General features: G+C 41.7%; 1 protein-coding gene across 1 annotated transcript in view; it reads left to right on the top strand.

The window, feature by feature from the left end:
* The window catches only part of Slc9a4 (solute carrier family 9 member A4), a 56,429-nt gene extending 45,019 nt beyond the window's left edge, over positions 1–11,410 (top strand). Inside the window, exons 10-12 of the mRNA XM_052745004.1 lie at positions 2,657–2,788; positions 3,607–3,694; positions 10,212–11,410. Coding sequence (XP_052600964.1) covers positions 2,657–2,788; positions 3,607–3,694; positions 10,212–10,570 — 579 coding nt within the window. The 3' untranslated portion in view covers positions 10,571–11,410. The remainder of the gene's footprint in view (positions 1–2,656; positions 2,789–3,606; positions 3,695–10,211) is intronic.
* The last annotated feature ends 951 nt before the right edge of the window (positions 11,411–12,361 follow it).

Raw genomic sequence — 12,361 nt, 5'->3', positions numbered from 1 at the left:
ATTGATACAAAGCTTATATAGAAGCCATCTGTTGTCCTCAAGTCTGGACAAGAGGTGTAGGACTGATGGTTGGAGATATTTATCACTGTATATTCTAGAAGAGTCTGTCTTGGGACTTAGCAATCACTTTGGGGCAGGGCCAGGCAGAGTATAGGGTCAGATTCTGGATGGTCCTAAGTTACAGTTGATATGAAACTGAGCTGGTCCACTGGGACTCTGGACACATCTTTTTGAAATACTTCCTCTTAGCATGTTCAGGATAGACTCTACATGGTTAGGGAGGTGAAGGACTAGCTTCTGGAGGTTTCCAGTGCCCAAAACGCAGAGAAAACTCTATACAACACAGTGGGATGGAGACATGAGGCACATCCCAAGCTTATCAGAAAATAAACTTCAGTCAAGGCTCTATTACTCTCAATGTTTCTAAGTACTTCCAAAGGAAGAGAGCAGTGTATTCTAACTCTGTTCTGTGCTGCTAATGATGTACATAAATCAAGTATGTGCAAGGTCTAGGAACATTGTGAAGCCTTCTTTCTCCAGCAGAACTCAAGGTTTAGTGAGAATAAGCAGGCTTTCTCCAGACACTGATTCCTTCTCAAGAGGATGGAAAAGGAAGAAAGAGAGAGAAGACACTAGCATAGGACATTGTATGTGTAGAAACTCCTGAACTTGCCTTGTAGGATTGTGCTGTCTCCTGTGCGGAAGGCCAAATCGACATGGACAATGGTTTATCAGAGAAAATAGAAGCCTGGATGTCCAAATGTGACTTAAAGCCTCCTAGGCAATGGTGTAAGAAGATATAAACAAACATATTAAATGTACTTAGGTTAGACTCGTCTTCATATAAGATGGGCAAGAACCTTACATCGAACTGTATCTATAGTTCTTTTCCCCCCAAATTATCAGAGCTTGTCCAAAGCAGTGGATAAGGAGCCGCTAGGTAGAGCAGAGTCATGTGCTGCCTAATTCTTCCTTGGCCTGGAGAACTCCTTCTTGGTAACTCTTGGCTTTAGGAAGATTGAGTTCATTAATAAATAGATAGTGAAAACCACCTCTCTGTGACCTGGGTGTCCAGTAGAGCACAGTAAAGTGAAATCCATTGAAACACACAAAGTCATAGCTCTCTTTTAGGAATACCCTCTCTATTCAGGCAGGAAACTGACTATCTCACCTCTAGGTGGGTATGAACCTGGCTCATTACGAACCCATATGCTATATACCATAAAACTAATTTCTTCTGCAGTGTTTGATAAGAAACAATAGAATGGAAGTATGTATGCCTATTTTCACTTCTTATCCTTAGGAATCATCTCATGGTACCTGAAAGTATGTTTCCCTAGCAGACATCTGGCTGGAAGACAGGGTCTTCACTCCTGGAAAGTGGGTGTGGTCTGTCATCAGCTCTCTTTGCTCATGCTCACTGGCTTTGAAGGCTGCGTTTCCGTCACACAATAAGAAACTCACTGGTGGATTTTTCCCCGTGGTCCTCCCTACTGTCCCTTCAAGTTGGTTAGTCATTCCGACCTTAGTTCTCACACCCCTTCCATCTGCACTTCTCCCAGGAGAGTACCCATCAGGTGCTGCAGGCTCCACTCAGTGCAGTAAGCCTGCTCCATCCAAGCCTGGGTACGTGCCCTACTCCACACCTCCCAGATGATCCTAACATTTTGTCTCACCTGAATGTACAAGCCAAAAATCTTTGTTAACTTGACTCTCCCAGATGGCTGTAGGCGTTTAGAAGACCTGAATTGACATTATTTATTTTTAATCCCATGCTTGCTACAGCACCTAGTAGAATATTCATTTTTTTTGTTATTGAATTGATTATCCTTTTTGAAGAAGCCACAATCCAGTAAGGATGGTACAGGCAGCCGCGACCGTCTTACCCCACATTGCTTTGCAGTGTATCCGCACACACAGTGTGTCACCTACCGACTGTAGGCAATTTGGCATTCACTGAACTTGCAGTGAGCAGCTGTGGGGACAAGAAGCTCCACTTAAGCATCTTTCAGACACACGTTTATGAATAGATGTTGGCCTGCGGTCAATGACAGATTTCTACCGGTTTGAGGTCAAGGCAAGGAAGAAAAGTACTTTAAAGCTCAGTGGGTCCAGTTTGTCAAGATAGTCCTTCCTTGGCTCTGCTCTTTAAGTGAAGCCTCTTCCTTTCTGAATTGATGAGACTCATGATAGGGACAGTTTAAATGTGTGTGTGTGTGTGTGTGTGTGTGTGTGTGTGTGTGTGTGTGTGTGTGTGTAGGGAAATGTCTTTTATTGAAAATCAGAAATGTGGAAATCCCGAAATTTAATTTTAATATTTTTCTTACCCAATAACTCTGAAGGCCTTAGCATCTAAAAATGACCCAGGAAAGAATATATGTGTGCAGGGCAGCCACAGTCTGTGGGTGACTCCTGTGGGGGTGGGTAGAGGTGGTGGTAGGGCTGCTGCAGGGATTACTGAAGGCACTGTTCACAGCCACAGCCAGGCCTGAGAGTCTGCTTGCAGGCTTTCCTCCCACGGAGGCTTTCTCAGTCATGCTAGAGGCAAAGCTGAGCGCGGGCGCTGTGTCTACCCACTCTAGCAGTCTCCGGATGCTGCTGGGGCTCCTGGTAGCCCTGAATTTCATACCTGTCTATTTTTATGCTCTTCCTACAGACCCTGTCCTACAACAAATACAACCTCAAACCCCGAACAAGTGAGAAGCAGGCCAAGGAGATTCTGATCCGCCGTCAGAACACGCTGAGGGAGAGCATGCGGAAAGGCCAGAGTCTGCCCTGGGGAAAGCCGGTATGTGGGGGCTGTCAGCTAATAACTGGGACCGTCCTTGGGGCAGAGCCTCATTAGCTGAGGGTAAATCACTATTAACACTTTCTACATACTAAAAACCTCATATGATGCCAGAGAGATGAAAAAGCCATAGAGGGCAACATACCAAAACAGCCCCCCACCCCCAATCTGAGACTCCCAGGGTCTCGAGCATCTGTGAATGAAGTAGCCTCCTCTCTGGATCCAGGACTCCAGGGCCTCCGACATCTGTGAATTAAGTACAGCAGTGAGATGCTTTCCAAGGTGACATTGAGTGATCCCTGAGCTGAGTCTATATCCAGAACCCATGGTGGCCAAGTACTGAGCATCTCAGAACTCCTCCTCAGACCAAAGTTTCTAGGCCTCTCAGGATGTTGACTAGAAGGATTTACTTTTGCCTCGTCTCTCAACCCTCCTTGTCACATGACCAGTGAGCCCCTGACATCTTACTAGTTAAGGCTATATAGTGCTCATCATGTAGGGACTCCTGGATGGACACTGAGTGTAGAAAAGACTCTGATTCTAATCCTGTTGGAGGCTATGAGAGTAACTTTGGAAGATTCAAAAGGGTTCTTTCAGAGAGAGAGAGAGAGAGAGAGAGAGAGAGAGAGAGAGAGAGAGAGAGAGAGAGAGAGAGAGCAGATATTGTAGATATTGAGCTCAGAACAATATCTTTCAACAAAAGTAATTAAATGTCAGTGAATTGCCCAGCCCAGGGCTGCATCCTTCCCTTCATCATCTGTTGGCCAATAGAAACTGCAGTAGCTCATTCTGCTTTTGTTTCTTCTTGTTACCCACAGGCAGGCACCAAGAACTTCCGCTACCTCTCCTTCCCCTACAGCAATCCTCAGGCAGCAAGACGAGAGGCAAGGGCTGCTGAATCCACAGGTAACCCATGCTTGGCTGTTTCCTCCTGTGCAGGGTCAGATGGTGAACGTTTAGGGACTCCAGGGCCAAGAGGTACAATCAAGACTATTATGTAGATACTTGAATGAGAAGAAAATGATAGCGTCCTTTATGAAATTTTCAGAATTTTATTTATGGGCACAGAAATTTGACTTTATCACAATTTTGTCATGCACTACTATCCTGTTTTAAATTTCCAGCCATTTAAAGTGTATAGATAATTAGTAGGTCACATGATCTCATCACTGGTGTCTTAAAGATGTGTAAAAGGACTCTTACAACTGCCATCCAGGAGTCCCTGCACTTCAGGGCAGTTGTAAGAGTCCAATGCAATTTAAATATGAGGTTAACTTTTATTGGAGTGATTTAGTCATACTTACTGATTAGCCGTTTCCCATCTAACACATAACTGAGATTCTTAGGTATTGAAAATGCACGTTATTCTAATAAAAGCCAATTTGCAGCTGGGCAGTGGTGGCGTACGCCTTTAATCCCAGCACTCGGGAGGCAGAGGCAGGCGGATCTCTGTGAGTTCAAGGCCAGCCTAGTCTCCAAAGCGAGTTCCAGGAAAGGCACAAGGCTACACAGAGAAACCCTGTCTCGAAAAACCAAAAACAAAAAAAAAAAAAAGAAAAAAGAAAGAAAGAAAAAGCCAATTTGATATGTTTTAAATACTTATATAAAATGATTTCTGTTAGAAAAGGGTAATATATAATATAATCAAGTGCCATGCTACTTGCTACTTAAACCTTCAAAATCACTTTGGAAGTTCAAATAAACTAAAGGCACAGGATCTTAAAATAATTATTTGTTACAGGCAATATAACTAATCTTTGAAATAATGGGTTTTTTGCTATGTTTTTCTTGTTTAAAGTGGCTTCATGTCAAATCCAACTCCGTCACTGGACAAACACAAGGAAGGGAGTTACACAGACTTTTAAAAACTCAAGTGTAATCACTACAGAACATTCTAGTTAGCACCCTTCTGTGGGTCTCTCTGTTATCCTGACCTTCCCAGAGCCGATATCCTATACAGAGAACCATGTAATCACAGAACCATCCTACCATCTTAGACATAAAAATCAAACATTGGCCATTGCTTTGTCTTTTTTCCCCCTTAAATTTCCTAGTTCATTTGACAGTGTCCTAGAGTAGACAGATTTCTCATCTCAACACACAGGAATTTAGTTCTCATTTTTAATTATAAAATACTAGTCAATTGCATAGAGTAAATCATAGTTTATTTATATATTTCAACCCATCTTGAGCCTTTTCTTTGTATATGGAGTAAGTCAGGTGTACCCTTCCGATTGCTTGCTAGGACCATGTTCCTCCCGACAAAATCTTCTGTAAAATGAAATGTCACCATTATACTAAATTTCTTCCTTCTGAAGAGGGCTTTGGACTAGTAATTTTGTTTCATTAATCTTGTTGTCTGTTCCTGATGACATTTTAGTAATTAGTGTCATTTGATATGATGAAGGCGTTTCACAAACAAAAGTGAAGACAATTAAAAAGAGGATACACAGACATGGGACACGCAACAGATTAGTTTTGAGATATCTTTCTTATTCTAGTATCTCAAGTTCAGTCTCATCATTTTACAGATTGATTTTAAAATATCTTTCTTATTCTAAGAACTCAAGTGAAATCTCATCATTTAAGTGGGTAGAAAACAAGAAAGTGCCACAGCTCTCTTCTGGGGTGGTCATCAGTACTGCAGGATTCTGACAGGGGTGGCAGCAGAGCAGGTTTCTGGGGAACAGATGTCCAAATGTAAATTAGCATTACATCAAACAGCTAAGTAGTCACTCCAGATAGCAATCCTTGCAAAGTGTGCTTTATTCCAGAAGGTAGGAGTTGTTGAGCATTTGGAAATGTATTTATGTATTCATCAGATTTAATTGGCAAAAGGACTCTGACATTTATTTTATTACAATATTTTATTAATTCTTTATAAATTTCATACAATATACTTTGACCATATTTCCCCTACTCCTTCCTATAAGTTTGTACAGACACCCTGCCTCTTACCACCATCTACTCCCCAATTTCATGACTTTTTTTTTAAAGTAATTGATCAACTCCAATTTGTGATGTCCATATATTCCTGGGGGTAAGGCCATCCACTGGAGTACAGTTGCCTTAAGTGGAGCCACATCTTAAAGAAAATTGAGTCTTCCTCCCCCAGAGGCCATTAACTGTCTATAGCTCCCCAGCTGGGGTGGGGGCTCATGAACTCCTCCCCATTCTATACCAGAATGCTGATTGGCTTGATCTTGTGCATGCAACCTCAGCTTCAGTGAATTCATGAGTTTAGCTGTCCCTAACCCTTTAATAGGTTCCATTAACAAATAGCATCTCAAGCATATTTTCAGTAAAAGCCATCAATGCCTACAAATTTTATGCATTGCTCACTTAGCATGTTTTTGTCATTGTTGCTAAACAGAACACCTAAGACCAAGCAATTTATAAAGAGGAAGTGTTTATTTGACTCATGGTTCTAGAGGCTGAGGAGTTCAAGGTGGATTCCACACATCATGTGAGGTGTTCATGAAATGTCATACCATGACTGATGACATCACACAGTAGCAGCCTATGAGAAAGCTGGGCAGGTCCATGGAAGAGAAGGCAGGGAGCTCTCCTATGTAATAACAACCTGTTTAGAGAGCAGTAATCAATGTTCTGAGAACAAATCCTCCTAAATAGCTTCCAACTTCATTACATTCAATATTTATTGCTCAACAGAAGTTTATTGTGGGGACAGATTACAGCAAGAACATACAGGAAGAAAAACGTAAACATTATAGCTTCACTGCTGTTACCTCTATAAAGGAATAATATTGGTAGCTTTCATCTAGGACATCATTGCCTAGAAATGAAGCTGGCCACAGAGACACAGGGTACACACCTGAGCATGGACCATAAGGCTGTTAGAAGAGGCTTGTAGCCAACTATGCATGTAGGAAATACTAGCCAAGGATGTTACTGGTGAGGGAGGAAGATTTTACATGAGTGATACTCATGTTTCTGGGAAAGACAAGAACTCTCCAAAATACTAACTTCTCATGAATTAATCCAGAGTTGGAGTAAGATCTTAATCTCTGAGGATGTTGGTTTGCTTGGTTTTTTTTTCTTTCTAATGTGTCAAGTAGGTTCTAAACTTCATTCAGATGGAAGTGGTTGAACCAGAGAAGAAGGTAATGAAATTTAACTTACCAGTTACCCTTAAATTTTAGAAGATTGTGGTAAATGTTGGAAGCAACACTCAGGAAGTCTCACTCATGATGTCTCACTCACATAGCTGCCTAGCCAGGATGTGAACAGGATGACATCAGTAGACACACTAGGGAACAGCACACCAATTAATTATCCACTGCCAAATGATCAGCTCTGAAAACATATACGTTCAGGTAAGATTAACCAGACTGAGCAGGTTGTATTTATATATTTAGCAATATATATGTAACAACAATTAACAAAAAAGAACCCCCCCCCACAAAGATTATGGAAACAATCACAATGAAATGAAGAGAGTCCTCAATGTGTGGCTAACAGTTTGATTATTTGAGAGCACCTTCTGTCCAAATACCAAGAGAAGAGGGATATTCTGGCCAGGAACCTTAGGCGGCATGGTTTCCTCAACCAGGTAGTCTGGCCAACCAATGTGAGTCCTTGAAAACACTTTCCTGCCTAGCTCCATGCAGACCCACCAAAGCTTGCTTGCCCCTGACAAGGATGTCTGTGAATTCCATGATGATTTTAGAGACCTGCATATTCTTTTAGGGCTCCTATACCTTTAGGTTCATGTTTTATTACAATTACGGGGATCCCCATCCTAAAACACCTTTTATGTGTGAGACAGCTCTAAACCTATGGAATTAGAGATTGGTGGTGGTGAGAATTATACAGAAGCAGGAGAGCTCTTAGTGCCATTGAACTGTACTTTGAAATGGCTGAAATGTTTATATATATAGATATAGATATACATTTCATTTATATATATAGAATATATATAAAATATATTTTTTAAAATATATGAATAAACCTCTCCATCTTTGAAAATGCTGAGATAAGGAAGTACTGCTCTCTGGGTCTGAGTCACTAGACAATGCACATTGTATGGTGCAGCTAATCCCCTGTGGGTTTGGCTCCACCCTGTCCCAAGCAGAAGCACTTTGTTGTCTCCTTTAGCTTTGATAGTTAAGCCTGTTAGTCTGGTGGAAGGTCAACATTCCCATGTTGCTTGAGAGGTAGCCACTGTTCTTCCCGCGGATGACAGGACTGGGTGCTCCCCTGCAGGTAGACACGTGAAGGAGGACCAAGGACAGTCCCCATCCTTTCTCATTTCACCTTCTACATTACAGAAAGTTCTTTCCCATTCTGGGCAGAACTAGTCACTTACCTTGAGCTCCACTTTGCAGGTGGAGCCTCTTCTAAATGTTCGTGGCTTCATTTTGCATTGACCTAAAAGGAGGTAGAGAGACTGGCTACACTGTCCACTCATGGGGAGTTCCAATAGTCAGAAGGAGTGGGAAGAATGAGACAGGGACAGGACTTGTAGACAGAAGGAAGTGTCCAGACCTCAGAGGGTCTCCCAAATGCCAAAGGATCTGGAGGAACTGAGGTTCAAGCTCCACTCAACACAAATTAAATGGTAATTGTGCCGGGCGGTGGTGGCGCACACCTTTAATTCCAGCACTCGGGAGGCAGAGCCAGGTGGATCTCTGTGAGTTCGCGGCCAGCCTGGACTACCAAGTGAGTTCCAGGACAGGCGCAAAGCTGCACAGAGAAACCCTGCCTCAAAAAACCAAGAATAAATAAATAAATAAATTAAATAAATAAATAAATGGTGATTGTGAAAGAAAATGGATTATGCTATCATCTTTACCTCCAGCAGAGCACCCCCTATGTTAGCCCCCAGCTACCTGCCTATGATGATTTGGCTGCATTTTGACAAAACATTTTTGAGCAGGGTATTTACCATTTTCTTGTGTCTAGTAATATATGCACATTTTTATCAAGTACAAACCTTTGGGCATACAGTATTAATTTTATGTGGTTTCTTTTGGCTCTGTTTTCTTTTTTCTTTTTTTAGGGGAGAATAGAATGTGGGAGAAAGAACCATTTTCAGGTTTATAAATAAATACCTGAAAATATTAAAATCCTGAGGAGAAGATGTAAGGGAAAATAAATTCACCAGTCTAAAACTTGGAGGAAACATTAAATGACATTTATGAAAAAAAAAAAGTCCTTTGTTGAAGTAGAGGAAAGGGCACTGTGTTTTAGGAGTAGAAAGGAAATTTGAAATTAACTCAAAAGCAGGGCATCACATGGATACCAGGTGGTCCTGTCCCCCATAACACAGCCTTAGCAACATACATGTGATATGTACAGTTGTCTTCTGCATCTAAGTTGACTTTTTTTCTCACCCCATTCCCCCTAAAACACAATATAACAACTATTTGTGTGTAGCATTTACAATGTATTCTGTATTATAAGTAGTTTAGAGATTATTTAAATTAAACTGTAGGATGTGCATAGGTTATATGCAAATACTGTGCCATTTTCTATGAGAGACGGGAGGATGTGTGAATTTTAGTATATCTTCTGAGGATACAGAAGAATGGTTCCAATCCCACTTTTACCAGCAATATCATGTTGAAAGTCTCCTCATCCTGAAGAGCAACTCTAGGCACTTTCCATATGATGTGAGGACGATAGTTTTACACATCTCACAGGGCCATTAAGTTGATTAAGTGGCATAAAATGTGCAAAATGAGTAGGACAGAGGCAGGCACATGGTCCCTCCCCCATGAGGGCAGACTCTCAGCCTCATTACGTACGCCATCGTGTACCACTGCTGTCTGCTCATCATCTACTCCATTGACAGAGGAGCATCTGTCAATGTGGATCTCTGCCCCCCTCATCTCTGTTGTCTTCAAGGTTACATTTCCAAGGTCAAAGCCGTGAAACTCAGTAGAAGAGCTTTTAGACAGCTACCCATGAAGCATCAACCCAAGAGCCAGGCATGGGGCTCACCCCTGTAATCTCGACACTTTGGAAGATAACACAAGGCCATCCTGCACGACAGGATGAGACCTTGTCTCAACAAAACAGAAACAAACAGGGTGAAAACCAACTATTTTTAATGGAACTTTTAGTATAGCATTTACCTTTTAGAAGACTTTTTTTTTTTTTTTTAGTATATGCCTGATGTTATTATTAATCCACTATTGTGAAAAGGTACTCTGCTACTCATCTAGGGAGACTGGCTAGATGCACAGGTTTCCATGCATCCCCACTTATTTAGTAATTAACAGGACGCATATAGCACTGCCCTCCTGGTCCGCTGGGGCTGTGGCGTTGAAAGGGAAAGTCGCCATGGCCATAAAGCTGAGAGCAGGAGCTGCAGTCTTGAGCATTCTTGCCCCCTGGGCATGAAGTCTTAACTCTGATGTCAAGTTTTCTCCCCTTTCTTGTCATCGTGTCTCCTTAGATGATGATGACATGGGTCCAGGATTCCAGCCCTTGATGTTCAGGGCACACTCGCGAGCAGGGTCCCTTCAGGAAAGACGTCAGACACAGGCGATGATCCCCATGAAGAGCTTACACAGAGGAGAGAAGGCACTGAGCTTCAGCCACCGAAGAAGCAACACCGGCTGGGAGGAGCATACCGGATGGGGCAGGAGGGCTGTCATCCGGCCAAAGCCACCGTTCTATGCAGTGGACGAGGAGTATGAATCTGGAGAGCAGACAGAGGAGGAGACATCAGCAACCAGGTCCCGATGGATAGCTGAGCACCGACGTAGCAGAGAACACTACAAATCCCACAGTCCTTTGCTCCATAGAAAATAGTTCACTGTTCTAAGGATGCTGGGTCATTCCAGAGTCCCTATTCCATTACCATTAAACAAAAATTCTCACAGTTGACAACAGAGCTATCGAGTTTGCACTTTTGAAGCTTTTGGACACCTATATATATATATAAAACAACAGGATGGCTTTTCACAGCAAACTTGAAGGCTGAGCCACATACTTGTCTTGTGCCTCTATGTGTAACAAAACTGAACTCCTTCTCAGAACAGCCAGCCGTATCTAAGGATTACAGAAATCTACCAAGCTCTCCTGATTTTCTTCCAGACGTCAAGGGGGTGGGAGTGGGGCAGTGCTGGGATTGGAGATATGTGATGATGGCAGCCATTAAGAAAACTCATTGTGAAAAAAAACCCCCAAAGAACAAAGAATTAATCATTGAGAATTCATTATTTTAGCCATCTGAGCTATGTCTTATTTCAAGAACTATTCATGATTGGTCAGTAATTCCTATTGGCTGCATGCATGTGCAACTTACAATCGATTAGAACTAGCATGGATCTTTGAAGTCATCTGACTCAGTTCCTTGTGTTTTCAGATTGGGACACTTTGACAAAGATTCCATGGCATGTTGGCCACCTTGCAAATTGAATGCATTTGGCTTTGATTCTTTTTTTTTTTTTTTAAACAAACTCTTTTATTTTCAAAGGTACAATAATATACCTCAAATGAGAGGTAAAATTTGTTGCAACATTGTTATATTTAATCAGTGATATTAATAGATTTGATCTGCACTATAGGAGTTAATCTTTAAACAATGAATTTATACGCTATTTTTATAATTGAAGTGTTAATTTAAAAATAAATTTTAGAAATATAAGAGCCACAGTGAATTAGCATTGACATGAATAATAGTATTTATCTTCTGTGAATTCATAGTTTGTGATGTTTTTGCCCTGGAGTTTAGTAACTATTCTTCAGTTGAATTTTTCATGGTGATGATTCCAAAGCTGACCTTGAACATGACACTTTGGCTTGCCAGTTTGACCAACCACTTTATCTCTCCTCCTTCCTTGCTCTTTCCCTCTCTTCTGTCTTGGCATCTACAGGTGAATGAGCATGTCTGGAATGTTACTTACTATGTCAGATAGCTACACCTGGGCTCATCAATCAGTTCAATAAATATCCATTTGCCCTTACTGTTTTACCCACCTCCACCAGGCCCATCCGATGGAATCAAACACATCTTTAAAGGCCACCAGCAAACACTCCCTGTTGCTAAGAATTTCCCGAACTCTCTTAAGCCCTAGGTGCCCCTGTGTTTCTTCGGGTGGGTCGGGAAACGTGCCTGTGAATCACGTGTACACATGGACATGTGTGTTTATTCTAATGGCTCAAAGGACAAGGGAGGATAGTTCAGTCATTTTACCTTTTGCCCATATATCACTTGTGACATTTTCCTCACTGTTTTCCTTCTTATTGTACTTATGTGACTTTCACCAATTTCTTTTTTCTTTTTCTTTCTTTCTTTTTTTTTTTTTTTTTTTTGGTTTTTCGAGACAGACTTTCTCTGTGTTGTTTTGGTGCCTGTCCTAGATCTCGCTCTGTAGACCAGGCTGGTCTCGAACTCACAGAGATCTGCCTGGCTCTGCCTCTGCGTGCTGGGATTAAAGGCGTGCACCACCACCGCCCGGCAATTTTCTTTTCATTAGTTGTGGAGGTGTCTTCTACGTGGATGAATACATGTAAAAGTTGAACAGAAGACAGTATTTTTGAGCTGGGAGGGATATTAGAGAAGGTTTTGTCAACAGACATTACTGTTTTCCAGATGTC

Source organism: Peromyscus californicus, unplaced genomic scaffold, assembly GCF_007827085.1.
Source record: "Peromyscus californicus insignis strain IS unplaced genomic scaffold, ASM782708v3 Scaffold_19__1_contigs__length_69161282, whole genome shotgun sequence".
Classification (NCBI taxonomy): domain Eukaryota; kingdom Metazoa; phylum Chordata; class Mammalia; order Rodentia; family Cricetidae; genus Peromyscus; species Peromyscus californicus.
Note: the sequence above shows the minus strand (reverse complement) of the source record. Positions and strands in the feature narration are given on the sequence as shown.